The 20,514-nt window shown below is 45.0% G+C and overlaps 1 protein-coding gene across 1 annotated transcript in view; it reads right to left on the reverse strand.

Annotated features, from left to right (window-relative positions):
• The window catches only part of LOC8040431 (cadherin-86C), an 8,492-nt gene extending 5,503 nt beyond the window's left edge, over window positions 1-2,989 (reverse strand). Inside the window, exons 1-3 of the mRNA XM_040504291.2 lie at window positions 2,978-2,989; window positions 2,270-2,470; window positions 1,016-1,177 (exon numbers count right to left, since the gene is read on the reverse strand). Coding sequence (XP_040360225.2) covers window positions 1,016-1,177; window positions 2,270-2,470; window positions 2,978-2,989 — 375 coding nt within the window. The remainder of the gene's footprint in view (window positions 1-1,015; window positions 1,178-2,269; window positions 2,471-2,977) is intronic.
• Between the last annotated feature and the right edge of the window lie 17,525 nt (window positions 2,990-20,514).

A 20,514-nucleotide genomic window follows, 5' to 3' on the forward strand; every position in this document is an offset into this window, starting at 1 on the left:
AGACTTCGTGCCCACTCGAGGAAGAAACTTGAGGACAGAAATAACAGCTACAGGAATAAGAGTTGTGGCGCCGGCTATAGGGGAGCTGGTGAACGTTCATACTTGAAAAAAAACCCTGAGACAGGGGAAAAGGAAGGGACAAACACAACGAAGTCTCAGCTGCGTTTTGAGACTTCCTTGTGTGTGTCCCTTCCTTTTCTCTTGTCTTGGGTTGTTTTTTTCAAGTAGAAAATTGAGGAGTCTGTTTTTGTCCAATAAACACTTGCACTTGTCTGCGACCAGCTTTTCTTCCATGCGCGTCAAAAGGGTATTGTTGGCTTATTCCATGGCAGTTCAATATACAAAAAACTACAATATTACAAGTAAATGAAGCACTGTATCGTGTTGCTTGTCTTTGTCTCTAACGTTTGCTCTTCTTCTTTTTTTTAAACATTAAAATGAACCAACTGGCCGGAACACCGACACTGCGCTATTGACGTGTTTTTCAGAACACACCCGGCTGAATAAAATAAATAAAACAGGTCAAGGAAGGACACAGGCGCAAGTGGAAGACACACACAAACAGAGCGCTCGTCATCATCATGCATCGACTCGCCCAACGACACACCTTGCTACAGTTGGCTGAAGGCTAGGTTAGGGAAACTAAGTTCCATTGAATGTGTACTGTTTTTTGATTGTGAACTCTTTCTTAATAAAAAAAAATACGAATGACAAGGACAAACCTTGCTACACATACATCTTTCAAGCTGACTTATACGCATTGATATGGCACGCGAGGTAGAAAAAGCTGGTAAGAAGAGCTCAAACTGCATCATTTTGCCTCATTCTGATATATCGACTTTTCGTTGAGAAACATAGGTTATTCAAGGGCCGACGTTTCGCCGAGAGAACTAGGGAACGTGGCACCTTCAGGGTCCTCATAAATCTAGTTCTCTGAGATAAGAGCTACGACTGCCATTCTGAGGTTTCCAGGAGGTGCTTTTTCGTGAGCCAACCCCGGCGTTTCGGTACTCACCCTGAACTCGACGTATTTTGGGTCGGCCACTTCGTAGTCGAGCTTGGAGGAATCCTGTACGAGGATAGTGAAGTCTGTCTCCCGGGACGCCGAGCTCGGGTGCACAGAGAACGTGCCGTCCTCGTCGCCTTCCAGGTACAGCCGGAAGGTGCTGTTCCGACCCTGGTAGAGATCGACGTCAGCGTTCAGAGTACGGAGAACCGAAGTACGGCCTTCGATTAGCTGGAGAAAACCTTTTTTTTTTTTTTTGCGTTGCAAACAACAAACCCAAACCTGTATAGACGCTTCGCAGCAGCTGTGCACGGGTGCCGCCATCATAACCGACCTTCAGTGTTTGTTCTCTCTTAGTTCGTTTACTTCACTGTGTCATTACTATAACAGGTTTTTCCCGGGAAGGGGGGGGGGGGGGGGCAGGCTCAGAAGTTCTCCGAGGGGGGGCTTTTTTGCTCAAGTGGAAACACTCCCCCCCCCCCCCCCCCCCCCCCCCCCCACCCCCCGGAAGCGTGCTGGGATTTTATTTCCCATGTATTTTGTCAATAAACGCAACGTGTGCATTATTTTGTTTACATGCCACTACTAGAAACTCGTTACATGGCACGTAAACAGCGTCTCGGTAAGGATCATGGCCCGGGCCCGGCGGGGGGGGGGGGGGGGGGGGGGGGGGGGGGGCAGAGTTTCCCCTTGATCTCTCCAGAGGGGGCACGAGCCCCGATGCCCCCCCGTAGTCTACGCCTATGGGTCAGGTCATCCTATCGTGTCCTTCTGCTCAGCATTGACCATTGTGGAGGCTCGTGAAAGATAGTTTCAGTGACACGGTATCTCGGTAAGACTAGATAAGGTCAGCAATGGAGGCTGTAAGATGGCGCACGTGTAAAGCGTCTATAATCGAGGCTTTGGCGTGTTTCGTCAGTTCGTTCGGTGTTTTTTGCATTTGTTCACTTGGCTGTTTGCTTCTGTCCACCAAAGCCGCAATCACATCATACGAGACACTGTGTTCGCTGCAGGCACGATGGTAGAGTTATCTGCCCTTCAAACATCTTCCAAGCATGTTTGCTTGATACTTATGCATGTATGAACATGCCTGCAGAAAGTTTTTTGTATGTCCAGTGTGAGTTTCATATAAGGAAGAAGCAGGCCTGCGCCAGCAGACTGCCTCTTTTGTATTATGTACTAGCAGTGCTACCACCACTTTAAAGGGTCGATTTGACGTACGCGTCTGTTTGCTTCGAGGTTCGCTAAAGCTTTCGCCCTCACCTGGTCTCTGTCGTGTACCTTGGGCGAGACTCCGGGCGCCCAGTCGACGGCCGTCAGGTGCGCGCTGTGCTCGGCCACAAAGCCCACGTAGAGGTCGCTGCCGAAGCTCGGAGCGTGGTTCTCCCTGGACATGAGCACGACGGCGAACTGCGTCGAGGCCTCCTGCGCCGGGTACTCGACCGTGCCCGTCGTCTCGCGAGCCTGGCGGGAGAGGGTAGAGAGAACGTCGGTATTTATTTGAATACACCCATAGACGATTCCCAATGTGTAAATAAAGATTATAGCCTGTCAGGCTTGGGCTCGTGAAGCTTGCGGTTAAGCGCAATGTTTATCCCGTTCTCGCTCGTTAGCATCCTGGACACCGGTTGGTACTTCACAAAGAATTGTAATATTCAAACCTCAGAAAGGCATTCTTGTCACCCCACGAATTGCGACCGAATTATCGCCAGAAGCCGCCGAGACAGGCGTTTCGAAGCCACGAAAGCTACACCTGCTTTTCACCGGCGTACCGGAGTTCTGACTCCCGCAAAAATGCGAAAGTTGTCAGGGACATTGAGTGTGAGGATGCTTGAACCGGCTTATAGCCAACACAGTAAGCTTGTACCCATTACGCGACGACAAAAAAAAATGCAATGTTTGTTCGCCGCAAGTTGTTTGAACGGTAGGAAGCTCCATTTGCCGTGAAACAAACACCATTATTTTTTTTACTTGCAATATCATCATAGCCAGTGTTATAACCTGAGTCTGCTGGAGTTTCGGGCCGGTCCGAATAGCTGCAATCTGGGATATATATGGTTTTCAGCTTACAAAGATGGCAGACAAAAGAGAGAGGCTCTGAATGGATGGTGTAGTGCGTTCGGTGTATAGACAACGGTAGAGATAGTGCGATCGACTCCGGGCCCATGCCAACAAGTAGCGTCGTCGTCTATGTTGGCGGAGGCACTGAACCTAGTAACCACTACAGATGGCTTGATGATAATCGGGTGGGGAATGGCTCAAATTAGGCAGCGCTTTGGTTGAACGACATCGCTCCTTGCAGTCGCTCAAAGACATAAAAAAACATATATTCCTCTTTGTATTTTTTGTTTGTTCTTCAGTTTGCCCTTCGTCTTCTGCTTACTCTTAGGACGGACGTACCGCAACTTTGAGGATGTAGACAGCGGTTCCTCCGTACTTGTCAGCGAGTTCTGAGATTGGCCGTGTGGTCTTCACCTCTCCCGTCTGGGGGTTGACGCTGAAATGACTGGACCAAGGATTTTCTGCAAACGAAAGCAGACACACATAAGCCTGTCATAAAAAAAAAAATCTGACTCATATATAAGTAATCCACAAAAACTAAGTACATAATTACGATTTATTAAGCTACTTATTTATGGAGAAAGCGGTTCGTAACGGAAACAACGTATTAGCTAGCGATGCTAAGATTATCAATCAATAGATCACATGAGAAATACATGCGTGGCACAATAAGAATTTGGACCGATGATAGTTATCGTAAATTTTTACTTGGAAGTATGTTTCTTTTTTTTTTTTAATTGCAACTTCTTTGTGAACAATTGAAGCGTGGGGAACTTGAACCGGTATCAATGAATATGTATGTTGTGGTGATCAGCTCGTACAGTGTTGCAAGCTGCTCTCACAAATATATAAATAAAAAGCGTTTGCTACCTTTTCATGTTTGTTTATTAAAAACAGAATAAAAAATATTACAATATGTAATTTGCTGGCGATCCCACACGAATAGTAACATTGACAATCTCCGCAGAAAAAAAAAAAGTGTCGTCACCTTTGTCGAGGCGATAGGAGAGGTTTCTGGGATTGCCGTAATCTCCATCTTCGGCAGTGAGGTTGAGGACGCTGGTGCCCTTCAAACAGAAAATTAAAACAAATTAATAATATATTTAACATATTTCACACCAATTAACTGTGGATAACAAACCTGTCGAAGTTACCCCCTTCTTTTACGCGAACAAAAAATTCAAATGTGTTAAGCTTGTGCACGTATTGTTAAAATGTGAAAACAGTGGAGCATAATATAAACCATTTCAACTGTTTACAAAACGATATCTAATAACAGTTCAGCTCGCAAAAGTACACTCTAAAAAAAGTCTGTGCGTCTACTCTCGCGCACAACACTCGGAGAGCCAGTCACCGCAGCTTACGGAGGCAGCTCAGCGAATGACGATGCCGAAACATATGTTTAGACCAAAAAACGCAGTCTGAGTTGTGACATTAAGCAATGCAAAACGTCACGCTTACATTGCTTAACGTCACAACTCAGACTTCTTCTTCTTCTAAGCGTTGTGAAAGATGGTGGGGGGGAGGAGAGGGCCAATAGTGGTTGCGCACCGGGCGCTTGGTCACTGGCTGCGTTTTTTGGTCTAAACATATGTTTCGGCAATGTCATTCGCTGACTAAATGGAACAGCGCGGAACATAGGACAGAAAGAACAGGACAACATTCGCTGAGCTGCCTCCGTAAGTTGCGGCGATTGGCTCTCCGAGTGTTGTGCGAGAGAGTCGACGCACAGACTTTTTTTAGAGTGTAGCAGTTCAGCGTTTAAGTCTAATCTTCGTGTCACCTTTCGTCAAGAGGCAGCCGACGCTATGAGCTAAAGGGACCAACCACACAGTGTCAAAAGCGCACCGTCATGGTGTTCGTCATGTTTCTGTGCGTATTCCATCATCACTGAACCAATCATAAACATAAAAGTCATAGTGACTTGCGCTTTTTACGCTGCTTGATTTCTCCCATTAGCTCGTACTGTGGGCTGCGCCTGGACTTCAGCTAAAGCAAAATATAGGGAAGCACACTTTTCTTTCTTTTTCTGCACATGAGATTGTGGGAGCATTAGAGCATAAGCTCTTCTCATTGGTTGAAGAATGACCAATGATTTGTGTTTTTGCTGGAACACGGGGCCGATTTCAAGCACACTTAGAACACATATTCAGGAAGACGCTAGAGCAGGGGTCTTCCAACCCCGGCCCGCTGGCCAGATCCGGCACGCGGAAGCCTTCCGACCGGCCTGCGGCTGGCTGCGGTGCTTCGAAAGAAGCCCGGCCAGCAGACCCGCTTCTTCCGGTGCAAAAAAGAGGTGCGCCCAAGAAAACGGCCCCGCGACGAGCTTCAAATGTACGAAAAAGGTACCAGAAAGAACGAGAGAAAGTGCATCGAAACGAATTCTTTCGCCATGACTGCACATTGTTATCCCGAATTGTTTTACTCGATCACATTTCACACTTCTTAAAGCACAAGATTAGCCCTTCGCAACATAGGTTTGTGAGTGGAAGGCCTGTGGAAACAAATTTAGTGCCATTTTTTTAAATTTTGTTTTGCCTACTGTGGTGTCAGCGTGGACAGGTAGACGCTGTATATTTTGACCTTTCAAGGGTTTTCGACTTGATTGATCATTCGCTCATTATACATAAACTAGGATCCTACGGCCCGAGTGCCTAACTTCGTTCATTGCTTCTCATTTATCTGTCCAATCGACACAACTTTGAACGTGCTCTTGGACATCTCTCCCAGCCCTATGTTTCTCTTTCGGGTGTTCCGCACGGTTCCACAGTTGGGCCGACATTTTTCAATGTTTTTTTTTTATTAGTGACTTTGCCTCAAGTGTTCATAATTCAGTAATCTTGCATTATGTAGATGATATCAAGCTGTTTAGGCAGATATTATCCTTGGATGACTGCGAAGAGCTTATGAACGATGTTAAATCAGCGTGTGATTGGTGTCGTCGGACCATGTTGATGTTCTGACCTAAAATCCTTCTAAAAGCGTTGTTATGTCTCTGTTTAGAAAGGTAGAAAAAATCAACTTTTGTTATTATATGGACAATGTTCTGCTGCGAAGTGTCAAGTGCACACGTGATCTTAGTGTATAGATAGACCTTTCCTAATCTTTTACTGTACATGTTAATATACTTATAAATACTCGTTCTGTAAGCTGGGTGTCATCTCTAGAATTACGCGTGAGTTCTCCACGTCAACATGTATTTTACGATTATACTTGTCGTTAATCCGGTTCAAGTTGAAGTTTTCCTGTGTTCTCTGGAAGTGTATTAGTTTTACGAGCAAGACATGATTGAACATGTTCAGAAGAATTTCTTTCGAAATTTTATATAATTGTTACATTTGTTGTACTGTCTACTATTCTTATGTGAAACTCTTGAAACGATGCAATTGCCCTACTTTATGTTCTAGACGACGTGCGCGAGATCTAGTTTTCCTGTGTAAAGGTAACCATTAATTAATTGATTGTCCTGATCTCACATCAGATATTAATATTCATATTCCAAGTCAGTTTTGCGGATTTATCCGACTCTCTATGTTAGTCAAGTCGTCCCAACCAGTCCTATGAACCGCATTCAACACTTGTGTATTGCCCTCGGCGTAGCAAATATTTATGTTTTTAATACCACTTTTGTGGCCTTTGTAACTAACCTGTTATCAGTCTGTTGTGCACCATTATCAAGGCGTCAAGCTATTTATTTATTTATTTATTTATTTATTTACCCTCAAGGTATTACAGAGGGGAGTGGGGGGGATTAGGTGACAAGGGTACAGTTGTTGATACATAAAATATAATACAGTAATTAATGCACGCTTGTTCAGACACTTCAAAAACAAATTTACACAATGTTATAACAGAATACCAACTAGAAAATGGTTAATCAAAATGAACAAACAATGCATTTTTAAAATCAGTAATACTGGTTATGGAGGCTATGTCAGCGGAAAGGCGATTCCAATCAGAGCTAGTGCGAGGAACAAAGGAGTTATAATAAGTGTTAGTTTTGTAATTTGGGATGCCGACTTTGTACTGGTGATCTACGCGGGATGAAACGTAAGTAGGTGGCGTTAGAAGTTCACGGCGCATGAAAGGGCTATTATGGTAAATCTTATGAAATAAAGTAAGGCGGGAAATGCGTCTACGGTTCATTAGTGTGGATAAACCAAGGCTATTTTTCATTGCAGTAACACTGGATGTACGATGGTAATTACAGAGTATGAAACGTGCTGCACGATCTTAAACTGATTCCAATGTTGCAATGATAGTATTATGACCAGGCTCCCAGATAGAACATGCATATTCAAGTTTAGTACGTACTAAAGTAGTATATAAAAGGAGTTTTAGTGACACTGGTGACTGTGAAAAAATTCGTTTGAGATATCCAATCATGCGATTGGCGTTGTTAGTTACGTAGTCAGTGTGAGTTTCCCAGGAAAGACCAGAAGTTATGTAAACACCTAAGTATTTGTAAGAGGACACAGACTGGAGCGGAGTGTTGTCAATGTAGTAATTCGAGCACATGTTAGTACGACGGGAAACTCTCATGGATTTACATTTATTAAGATTGAGTTGCATCAACCACTTGTCGCACCAGTTAGATACAGAGTTAAGATCAGATTGGAGAACAGAGATGTCAGAGTTATCAGTTATTTCTCTATATAGTACACAATCATTAGAAAATAAACTAATATTAGAGGAGATACATTCAGACAGATCATTAATATAGATGAGGAAAAGTAGCGGACCTAAAACAGAACCCTGGGGAACTCCAGATGCTACGGGAGAAAGTGAAGAGTTAGTACCATTGGCATGCACAAATTGAGAACGGTTGGTTAAAAAAGATTCTATCCAGCGTAGCACGTTCGGATCAATGTTGAGTTTGCTAAGTTTTAATAGGAGTAGCCGGAGAGAAACTTTAGAGAAATCAAGGAAAACGCAGTCCATCTGGGAGCCACGGTCAAGGACAGAATGAAGCTTATTAGTCAAGAGCAGAAGCTGTGTTTCACAAGAAAATGATTTGCGGAAGCCGTGTTGAGTTGGGTGAAAAAAAGAATTCGATTCTAGGAAACATGCGAGGTTAGAATATATGATATGTTCGAGTATTTTACAAGGAATGGATGTTAAAGAAATTGGCCGGAAGTTGTTCGGTGAGGAGTGGTTGCCACTTTTATGAATTGAAATCACCTTTCTAACTTTCCAGTCTTCGGGAAGGCAGCCTTCCTCCAATGATTGCTTAAAAATCATTGATAGTATAGCTGATGAATACGACTTCGTGTTCTTTAAGAATTTAGAGTTAATATTGTCAATACCGGATAAGGAGGAGAGCTTCAGGTTATTAATTATTGCAGCTATACCATCATATGATATTAATATTGGATTCATTGGCAAAAAGTCAGGGCAATTAAAGTTGGGGTACACAGAAACATCGGTGGAAGAAAAAGATTGTATAAATATATCGTTTAGCAATGATGCACACTCATCTTGACCTACTCGTTCCCCATCCGCATGCGTTTGTAAGCTTCAGGTCACCATGGTTATTATTAGGTTTGATTAAGTTCCAAAAGTGGCGAACATTTGTAGATAAAATGTTGGGCAACGTGTTAGTGAAAAAATTGCGTTTCACTTCTAATACTGCCCGTTTATATTCCTGCTCGGCGCAATGATAGGCGTTAAAATGACTATCTTGTTTTGAAAGCTTGGCTACACGAAAGAGGCGTTTCTTTTTATTGGAAAGTCGTTTAAGTCTGGTGTTGTACCAAGGGAAATTACTTTTAGAAGATAATGTGCGAACAGGAATATAAGTGCTTATTAGATAGTTAACTTTGTTTCGAAACAGGCACCAATTTTCATGTACAGAGCGTTCAAAGAAATGTTCCACAAAGTAACTCAGAAATTCACACAATTCACTATTTATAGCCGTAAAATTAGCTTTTCCGTAATCACAAATCTGTTTAACTATTTTCGGGGTATGACTTGTTGTAATACTTAAGGTAAAATGCAGCAATAAGTGATCACTAAAACCAGGTAGATGGGTAATAGGAGAAACAAGGTCGGCGAAGGTTGACAACACAAGATCTAACACTGAGGCACAGGAGGGCGCAATTCTGGTGGGGCGAGACACTAGCTGAGAGAAATTGTAGTCCGAACATAATTTGAGGAATTTGTCACTGTCAGACGAAAAAGGGCTTACGTAAGCTGCTTTTCATGAGCGCAAAAAATAAACAAATGAATGAATGAATGAATGAATGAATGAATCACCAATATCAGCATTCTTAGTCCCTGATTTCATGTAGGTTTAACTGTTAAAATTCCTTCGCGTTCTTATGTACATTGTGTCTGCATTACTTTTATCATTCTCATTAGTATTTTGCACTGAGCGAATGTGCCGAAGTTTCCATTCCCTTTGATTTATGCTTGGTGAGTTTTCGTGGTCAGAATTGTTGTGTGGCATTGTAATTAGCTAAATATAAAATTTCAATTTGAAATATATGTAGTCACTCTAAAATGCCTTTATGTGTTTGAATTCTTACCTAGGTTTATTTATTTAGTTCTTAGTAGTTTATAATTACACTTTTCATTTCCGGCCCTCCAGATTGCGACCGATGTCTAATCCGGCCCCTTAGCCAAAAAATTTGGAGAGACTTGCGCTAGAGAATAATTAAATAAAATCACTTATACTCGTGCGTGGATGTACCAGCATGATAATTTGACCAGACATTTCAAGATTTATTCTCTTAAACCGAAAACCGAAACGCAAGAAAAAAATAAAAAAAAAAATAAACAAAACAGAAGGGCAGTGGACTTACAGGATGCGCGGAGTCGGACACGGTGACCATGGGAGGCACGTCCCTGAACCTGGGTGGCGTGTCGGGCACGTCTTGAGCCACCACAGCGAGGGGCAGCACGGCCACGTTACGGGTGTCGTAGCGCTCGTCCGTCCAGGCGTTCTGGGCACGACGTGGGAGGCCAGAGTAAGAAGCAGACTCGTATACTACCAACACCTTCTAGATACAGCGAGATCAAAGTGCTAAATTTTCTACATCATCTGTGTCAACTCAAATGTTGTTCAGCCCTTAACTCTAAAATTTGTTGATGTGTTAGCATTTTTACGGTTATAATCGACGTTTTAGTACAGTGGAGTAAACTGCTGACTCTCATTGAAGCTTTAGTGCTCATTTAATCGTTTAGACTAATTTGTAAAGGAAGACGAATTGCTATTTCCGAAGCAAGAAGTCTGTTTTTAAAGGAATCATGAAATTACTTTTTTACTTTGCCAAAATAACTTTTACATTAAACCTTTTATGTTCACTGGACGCCAAACAAACATCCCCTTATCGTTTCGATTTATTGACTTCTACACAAAAAAAAATTAATAACATATCGACGTTTTATTCTTCTCCAACTCCCCGCAAAACAAGACGCGGCGTAATTTTGACGGTCCTCACGTACTCTGGCACCGGAACCGGAAGTTCTATCGGCAGTAGGAGGATGGGAGCGTAAGCGGCGAGCTGGCGGTGTGCCGGTAGGTTTTACCACAAGGTTTCACTGCGCTGATAACGCCGATACCACCGACATGTTTTCTGAATCGGCGCCTCTTATCACCGCGATAGCCAGGGACACATCGCAGCCGAGCGAAATTCAATTGTATATGTTACGCTACAGCGACCGCATGGGAGTCCCCTACGCTGGTACACCTGTTGGAAAGTACGGCGAGTCTTCCGACGAAGACTTCAGTTTCTCTTCGAAATCGGACAACAAGGAGTGGCGACTCCAATGTACGGGATGTACCAAGCATACACGGATGACCTTACACCTGGGGTCCCTCTAACAGATGAGCCTGCTTCGACGTGCTTCCTCGAATGGCAAGCGGTGCAACTGCAGCCGTTTCTTTTTAAACTCGAGACTGCACAATCTGTCATTCGGGAACTTGCAACACGACTGCGTCCGTTGTGACCGGAGCGACAGGAACAACCGCTCTGCGTCGCACGTACACACTCCCAACCACTGCAACAAGCGCAGCAGGTCGTCAGCATGACGGCCGCTTCCCCGCCGCCGTCAGCTGTTTCTGCGGTGCCTCTAAAAAGAAGGACGCGCTGCCACTCACTGGCGTAGCAGAAAAAGGACAGTTTTTTATTTGCTCAAGCTATATTAATTTTTATTTTGTCAGGATAGGCTCGCGGGGCAGAGTGGATGAAAAAAGAAAAGGAAAAGATGCAGAGTACCATCTCGGACGATCATGGCTTTAACAAACGGCTTTAGCGATCGTACAAATCTCGCCACACGCCTTTTCTACGATTGCAAATAGACGATGTAATAATAGCAGCGATATAGCAACATAAAATTATAATTTAGTGATCAGATAGACGTTGTGGGCGTTCAGGAATGCTAACACTAACCACTTTTCTCAAGTGATCAAAACGCGTCGAAAATCGCATCCTTCATACACGTCTTTAAATACCAGTACGCACCAGTACTACCTTGAACTTGAGCACACGCATGGAATGCGCAAAATATGAAATCCGGGTGATGTTCGAGGACACAAATGCTAAGAAAGCACCACTGCAGTCGAAGCAAACAAACACGACGGCACGAGCGTTTCTGCTGTCTGGAGGGTGACGCCACAACATCGCGGCACGAGTAGATGGATCTCCCCTTCTAGTACGTTGTGGGCTATCTAGCGACGCGCGACGAGAATTCGGTCAAAGATAGCTCTATTCGCGGAACGATGAGCTTCTACCACGCCGACCAAGTCGACGATCACCCCCAAAGCCACGTTTTTCAGCATGCAGAAAGCAGGAACCGCGACCGGCATGCAACACGCGCGGTCGAGCGCCGTGCCTCAGCAGACGACGCTTGCGGGTTGACAGCGCAGGCGCAGTCTGATCTTCCTCTTGCTTCGTTTACTACACGGTAGATAACGCATGGCTCCGAGCATTATAATGTTTGGTGATTTCCGTCACATCGCAAATGATGTTACAAAATGTTGATCAGAATATTCTTCAACAAAGCTTTTAGGAAATATTCACCGGCTATTTTATGTTTACGCTTGCGGTGCTGGAGAGGTAGGCTCTTATACAATAGGCGACGTGGATTTGGCTGACGTGCTTTGGCACCGCGGATGCATCGCAGTGAAGAAGCAGAGAGATTTCGGAGGAAAAAATACATAAGAGTCCGCTTTTCTTTTAAAAGTTTTCTGGCGAAAAGCTTTTATTTTTGTGTTTTGGTTTTATTTCCACACCTTTTACGGCGTGCGGTGGGTGAAATTCGATTTCAAAATCGTTTCATGGCCCCCTAAAAAATAGCAATCAGGGTCACATCTTTTTTTAGTCTGTCAATAGTAGAATATATATATATATTTTTTTTTATTTTGACGTTTCTTGGGGAAATTTTATTTCATGGAGCTTACACAAATGAGTGTGATCGCTCACTCAACGCTCGTTACTTCCAGGGTTGGAAATCCTTACGGCCCTACAACTCCCGGCTTTCTTTCCAGATTACACATTTTCAAACAACACGAGAGCTGCATGGTACAGCTCTTCGGAGAATAGGATTCCCAGATAGAAGCGCCAAATCTTCAAGCGATAAGGCCGAAGGAAGGGGGTTTTGCGGAACCATTAATTAATCACGTTGACTCACCAAGGCCACTACGTCCACCTCGTAGATTGTCTTCGTTTCGTAGTCGAGTGACTCGATCAACTGGATGACCGCCTTACTGGTTCCCCTGGGTCCGAACTCGTAGCGAATCCGGAATTTTTCAGACCCCTGCGAAGTGGCAGAGGATAAACTGGAATCCAGTCGTTTGTTTTTCGACAATTTATCTATCCTTATTTTTTTTAAATATAATGGTAAACACGGACGTGAAAATAAGGGCCAGTGAAGCTGTGGTATCACCTGCAACGATTGCCCACTGCACTATACCAACTGATTGGCGAGAGAACAGTAAATTCACTGTACCAAAGCTTCTTTATATATGAAAGGGTAGTGACGTCACTCCCCACGTCGCAAGCTGCCGTCGCCGCGGCAGCTTGCGCAACAGTAATCTTTACCGCGAAACGCATGCGGTGGGGGCTATGAGCTTTGCATTGTTATCAGGAGCACCTTATCATCAATTATGTGGTTCGGATGCTTGTTTTGTGCTTGTTCTTTATTGAAACGAATGCTGTGGTGCATGTTGTATGTGTGATATGCACTTTCCGCTTCAATCGATGAAGGTTTGTTTCCGTGAGGACGCCGACACGAAAAAAATCCGACCTAGGAGTCATATACAGCTTCGCTGTAAAACATTAGGGCGCAGTATGCATCTTGTACAGTACATACCTAAAGCTGCATTCATATTGCTCAGAACACGAAAGACACGGTGTTCACTGCAGACATGATGACAGAATTATTTGCGGAAAGGCCTCAAGCATGTTCGAAACATGTTGGCTTTAAACGGAGCGCAAGTTCGTCTGCTTCTTGCACAAGGGTTGCGATGATGTCAGAACGCCGAGCTCTTATTGGCTGATTGAAAAACATATAGTGGGTATACCTCGTGGCATCTATCATTGAGGTCTAACTGCTATCCTTCCAATTAAAAACCAATCAGAACTCGGCTTCGTTATGACGTCACCGCAACCCATAAGTAAGAAGCAGACGACTTGCTCTCCGCGTACATATCTACGTTTCGAACACGTCTCCGGGCAGGTTTTGTATGACCAATGAGGAAACACGCCTTAAGCCGGGGTCACAATGCTCATACATCGTACAAAAGACAGTCTGCGAACACGAGTTAGCGAAAAATCGGTGGTTCGAAGGCCACGTTCCAGGTTTCTTCCTTTAACTCGTTGTCATGCGGTATTCAATGCACGGATCTCGGGGTGATTCGCGTTCGAATTTATATGCAAACTGTCTTGTATGTAATCATAGCCTCCTCTACACTGACAAAGCCCGGCAGATCGTCACGTGACGCGGCCGCAGAAAGTGAAAAGATAGAGCGGCGGACAAGAGTCATGTAAGAGGCGCCCCGTTGCGGCGAGACGCCGAAACAAACTTGCCCCGAGCGATAAAATGTCCGCTCGTGCTTCTCGCGTTCCTCGGGCTTCCACTTCCTTTCACGTCGGGTTTGAAAACCATGTTTTGAGTCCTCGACACTGCAAAAGGTGTGCGCTGAATACCAGACTCCCTGAGAAATGCTCTGTCAGTGCTACCAGATCCTCACGCTCCAAATCTGCTATCGGGCACTCCATGGCTTCGTCATCAAACTGCCAGGCTTTGTGAGTATAGAGGAGTCTATGGTATAATGTATAAGTAGTGCGACCGAGGCTGAGCGAAACTACACACTTTGTATCGAGTAGCGCACGTGAGAACAATCAATGAGTCGATCAACGAACTCTTTACCAACTTTGCATAAACAAGAGCATCGTGGCCTGACGAGGTACATTTTTTTCAAGACACTTCCATCTGTATTTAGACATTATCCCATGAGCATTATCTTACCCTCAGCTCGAACGTAACTGGCAGGTTGCTGTTCTCTCTTTCCTTCGCAGTCACGTAGCCTATGCTGGTATTCAGCTTTGTGTTCTGGAAAAAAAGACGTCGAAGCATTCATTAACAAACTTTGGAAGCACGCCGCAAAGTACGCCTTTGCTTAGTCTATGAACCTTACCACTCTCATCCTACTGTTTGAAGTTCATTCCTGCATGGTCATCTCTTCGCCTTAAACAACTTCCGCAAATTTTCACCGGATATCCGGCTTGACTAACGCATTGAACAAATCATTCCTGCCACTCACAATAGTGGACTGGAACAGTCTCCCAGAATCGATTATTTTAATTACTGACTTTGTAGGTTAAAAAGAAATCAGTCTTATATTATTTTGCAATGTTTAATTAGACTACCAATGTTATTCTTTTTTGTTATTTTTGATATTTATGTTTATCATGGGTTGCATTTAATTGTAGTATTTATTGTATTGTCATTCATTCATTCATTTCATTCATTTATTGATACTGTCAGCCCTTGCACAGGGCTATTACAGGGGAGGAAAAAAAGGACAATAATAAACAAACATGTACGCTTACACGCAAGCATACACAAAGGTTACAGACATATTGAGATGCTTCGTTATTTCGGCAGTTTACGAAACGAATATCACTTCGTAGTTGTGAAGCATTTCTTTATACAAGCTGTAGGGGTTTTAATTTGTAGCACATACAATAATATCAGTAATACGCTTCAGAAATTCATTTAGCGACATAGATGACACAGCCGGAATCAGGTAATATATTCCAATCTTTAATAGCCCTCGGAAAAAAACTGTACTTAAAGCAATCGTTTTTAACAGATGGATTCGGAATGCACATGCTATGACGATGTCTTGAGGATTCAGTGGAGGAAATTTCAAAGTACTCAGATTTCCTTATCTTTACGCAATTATCAATAAACTGAAAAAAAAAACTTTAACCTTTCATACTTCGTTCTTGATTCAAATGTAGGAAGATTGGCAAGTTCCAATAGTTTTGTAATGCCCCAGAGAGAAGACCCTCAAGGATAAAAAAAAAAGGAAATGAAATGAATTATATGAGGATTAATGCCGATGTTTAAACCCCGAAACTGGGAAGGGCTATTAAAGAATAAATTAGAAGGGCTAGATGAAAGGTGACAGACGCCTAATGGGGAGTCGAGCTGGTGCGTATTAAAGGGACCATGAAATGATTTTAAAATGGAATTTCATCCTCCGCACGTCGTAAAAGGCGTGAAAAGGAACACAAAAACACAAGACTAGGGAGCCAAAAAAAATTATTTGCTATAGAACTTTTAAAAGAAAACTGGACTCTTTTGCGACTTCTTTCCTTCGAAAGCTCTGCCTTTTCACTACGATGCATACGCAGAATCGGTGCACGTCAGCCGAATCCACATCGCCTATTGGGTAAGAGCCTACCTCACCAGCACCGCGATCGTAAACAATAAATATCCGGCGAATGTTTCCTAAAAGTTTTGTTAAATAATATTCAGATCCACATTTTGTAGCATAATTAGAGATGTGTGGCGAAAATTGCCAAATTTGATAATGCTGAGAGCCAAGCGCCATCTATCGTGTGGTAAACGAAGCAACTACTGCGCGTGCGCAGTAGGGCAGGGCCAAGTTTACAACGGTTATTTCCTTTGGTTTCCTTCCTCTCAAAACTCTGACTGACTGAACGTTTATTTTTCTACGTGTTCATCTCGCGCGTGCCGACTTCAAGCAGCAAGAAAGAAATGTACTTAAAACAAACCACGACGAACAAGAACGCTGGATCCACAAACACCCGAGAAGAGCGACAACAGCCGCGAATCCCGCTCCGACGAAACTCTCAGAATATAGGCCTAGCAGGCACTCCGACTCGGCGCAGCGTTGCTTCGTCGCAAGACCGTCTGCCTACGACCGGCTGGCGTACTGAATGGAATATGCCCGCGCTACCCTTGTGGACCCTTCCGTATTATAGTTTGATCGCTGACCTCAATTTTAGGTTAAGAGGTGAGGTCAATCTCTTCCCCTTGTTTTCCGAGGCAGTGTTGACGAACACTCGTCGAAAAGGGACCCTCGTCGATGCTCTCCTTGTTTTGTGTGATATAGAGCTGAAATAAACGCTGTATGGATTACCTTCGTAGCACGGTATGTACACTTTGTTATTGGTATGCCATTTTTATTCTGACAGACTGCACGTCACTGTCGAGCTGTAACAGTTCGTGGGAGGTATACGTGCAATACCGGTCCAACCTTTCTTTGCCGAGTGTCGCGTCAGTATCGAGTTGCAATTGTAAAAGATCGGTCCCGAAGCGCTTACCAACAGCGCGAATACAGCACTTCATCAAACGCGCGCGTCCGCTCCGAGTGTGAACAGGTATTTACGTGGCTCTTGCTGACAGTTCAAACGTATCTTTTTTAACGTCGGCTCGCTCCTGCATCTCCGAGACCGCGAAAAACGCCGCGGCAAATTGTTCCCATCTGCACTTCCCAACAGGCATACCGGCGTATGGGACTAGTCCCATGCTGTCGCTGTAGCGCAACGTATCTCATTGAATTTCGTTCAGCTGCGATGCGGCGATGAGAGGCGCCGATTCAGAAAATACGTCGGTGACATCGGCGCAGTAAAACCCACCGGCGCACCCCAACTCGCTAACGCTCCCATCTCCTACTGCAGAGAGAACTTCCGGTTCCGGAAACATCGTACGTCACGGCTTGTTTTGCGGTCAAGAAAAAGTCGATATTTCATTAATTTTTTGTGTAGAAGTTAATAAACCGAGACGAAAACGGATGCCTGTTCGGCATTCAGTGAACATTGACGGTTTATTGTAAAAGTTGTGTGGAAAAAGTAAAAAAGTCATTTCATGGTCCCTTTAATCACACCCTAAGAAATGCCTGCGCGTCCACTTACCCGCAAAACACTCGAAGTGCCAATCTCTGCGATCTACGAAATGAGCTCACCGAATGATCACGCGGAACATACGTTTAGACATATAGATGAAGTCTGCGCTGTGGCATTACGCGATGCAAGCATGACGCTTTGCATTGCGCAGTGCCACAGCGCAGTCATACATTTGAGGTCAAAACAGATATTCTGCCTCACCATTCACTGAGCTGATTTCATAGATCGCACAGATTGGCTCTTCGAGTGTTTTGCGGGTAAGTAGACACGCAGGCATTTCTTAGAGTGCACGATGTTTAAACCCTGATACTGGGACAGAAACTTGAGGATGCTACCGGAACCTCTCTCGAGGTTTTCAATGTGCGGGTGTGACAGCCTGCACGTCGTTTCTTTTTTGACGGGACATGGTTCATATTAAGGCCAAGGTTAGAGACCTACATAAGTCCGCGTTTGCACACTCCAGGTGTGGGCATCGCGCTCACGCAGAAACGAAATTCGCATGAAGTGAAACGTTGGCGTATGTGCCACACCAACAACAGCGCCACCGCGATGTCAGTGCCGCTCGTTAGCATATACAGAACTTGCACATGAAGTCACCGCACCATGCTGGGGGTCATTCCTGCTTGTTCTCGCTGAAGAAAAAACAAACTAGGTAGTGCGAAATGTGCTTCACAAGATACGCGCTCAACAACAACGGAAGATAATGTAGTTCTTCCGATCTCGGAAGTTCCTGCTACTTTGCAGTTTCGGCTGTCTAATCGAAACGTAGCAAAACAGTTCAAAAACGTACACGTTGTTAACATATTTTGTTAAATACTTTACTAAGGACTACATTTTACTCAGCTTAAGTCCAATTTCGTTGGAGCCGTCAGCTTTCGAGTAGTTAGCTCGGGGCTTTCCCCGTTAAATCGGGAGTAAAGGCCGTCGATGTGTTTGCGTTTGTCTTACAAGTAGAGTCGAACGCGCCAGTGCACGAGGCCCGTGTCTCAAGCGGCCCTTGGAAGCAAATGGCGGCGCAGCACTGAAATGAGTGGCACTAGCAAGGAGGTTCTAATGGGCAGGAGGTGGCGTCCCTATCCCCAATGCATGGAGCGAAGTGTAACGGAAGTAGGCGTGGCCACGAGCCGCAACGAGCATTTCTTGACCAATGGGAAGCCTAGTGAGTGGGCGCCGCCATTAATTTCGGTGCAAACAACCGCGTTGCCATGACATTTCCGTGGCAACGCGACTGTGTGCACCGAAAGTAATGGCGGCACCCACTGTTATTTAAATCAGCGCTTAACGGGAGACTTTTAATCCGGTATGGTCGGAATTGGATGAGATTATTATAAACGAACGCCTGGTTGCCCAGCAGAAAGTAAGTGACTAGAATTGAGACGCTCTAGACGACGCACCGTGAAGGACTTGGCGGTGTGCAACGCATTTTTTAATAAACAGCAGCAGCAGATCGCACGAGCGCGCATGCAAGCCAGGAGCGCACAGAACAACGGGCTCGCGCTTCCAGTTCTGACTTCGCTCGCACATAATGTGGAACTAAGTATAAACACTCACTCTGCAAAGCATTTTCATCGTGGACACCCACGGCGGACGCCGACCGCATCGAAAGCTAGCCTCGTGAGGCACACGCCGTAGCAGATTAGAAAGCAGACGAACCGCCGGTGCGCTACCCCACGGCCTCTGAACGGGTGCGCAAGGCATTCTGGGATTAAACGCCTCTTCCGGCTTCACTCAGGCTGACGTCATGCCGGGTCCTGTCTGTTTAAACGTCCTTGGGCACTAGGAAGCGAATGGCGGCGGAGCACCCGCTCGTGGCACGTGTCTTGGGCGTTTCCATAACAATGGTTGGCGGTACTTGTAAAAAACGCCTTTATCAAGGGGATTTAATTGGGAGGGGTGACTGCCGCCATCTATCGTCGTGGACGGCATTCGAGACAGTGAAGACAGCCGTTTCTGCTGCCTTGGCGAATACGGTACCTCGATGCGTCAGCGGCAGTCCTCTCCCTTGAGCAGCACGAAAAAGCAACAGCGTGGACAGTGCGATGCGCAGATGTTCTTTCGGAAAAGGGAGGTCCACGCCGATTTGGGGGGGGGGGGGGGGGGGGGATTTGGCATTGTAGGCGTCTTGTCTAATGCAAATGAGAAGAGTGTAATGCCTCCTCCTAGTGAAGTATTTGGTATTGTCCAAAGCTCCCCCCCCCCCCGCCTTCTGTAGAAAAAATAAATAAATAGCTATTGATTTATTTATTTTCACTAGTCTTGAACCCCTACTTCCTGATTCAGGGCTAAACGGCAGTCGTCACGTTCTGACGGGGCTGAAGGCCATGGGCCTGCCCTCCCCCTGGCCGCAATCGGGGGTCAACAACCGGCGCTAATGCGCGGCGCTCACTCGCAGCCAACCTCGGCTTCCGGAGGGCCGTCCCTGACCAGGGACCCAGACCAGGAGTCATCGATCGGCTACCAAGGACCTCGAGTCTCGACACGTCCACGCTTCGCTGCGCATTCGCCGTGCCACGTCCGAAAGCCATCCCCTCAACAGTGTAATTGTTATGCCCGAATTTGTCCACACGTCAGCGCGTGTTTGGACTCCAAGTTGGGTTTCAGGGCCATTTTACTATGCCCAGTCGACGGGGGTTGGTGTCCGAAGTGTTACGTGTCTGACTATTAGACTGGAGTTGCAGAGGTCCTTGTTCGCTTAAATTTATACTGAACAAGTTTCGTAACTTTTTTAGGCTTAGTGAAACAAGGCTTAGCGCAAAAAGACTTTCCTATTGTGCCCTGCTATGTCTTTTACTGATACAATTGGTTGTCAGAGTCTGAAGTTTCTAGGAAAAATTATGGGTCTTTTTCTATCAATGATTCTACTCTGCCTGCTCGAAGCGGCAAGCGTATAAAGTAAGAACTGCCATACCTCCCAACAGATTTTGGTTCACAAGCCTAGCACTGCAGGGAAACCCAAGGTATTCCACGACTGCACGTTTTTCTGGGTCATTAATATATATGTATGTGCAAGACGCACCAGAGTCCTGAAGACCTATTTTTTTTTTTTTTTTTTATGGTTGCCTG

The sequence above is a fragment of the Ixodes scapularis genome, unplaced genomic scaffold (genome assembly GCF_016920785.2).
Source record: "Ixodes scapularis isolate PalLabHiFi unplaced genomic scaffold, ASM1692078v2 PGA_scaffold3__209_contigs__length_174095766, whole genome shotgun sequence".
Taxonomy (NCBI): Eukaryota; Metazoa; Arthropoda; class Arachnida; order Ixodida; family Ixodidae; genus Ixodes; species Ixodes scapularis.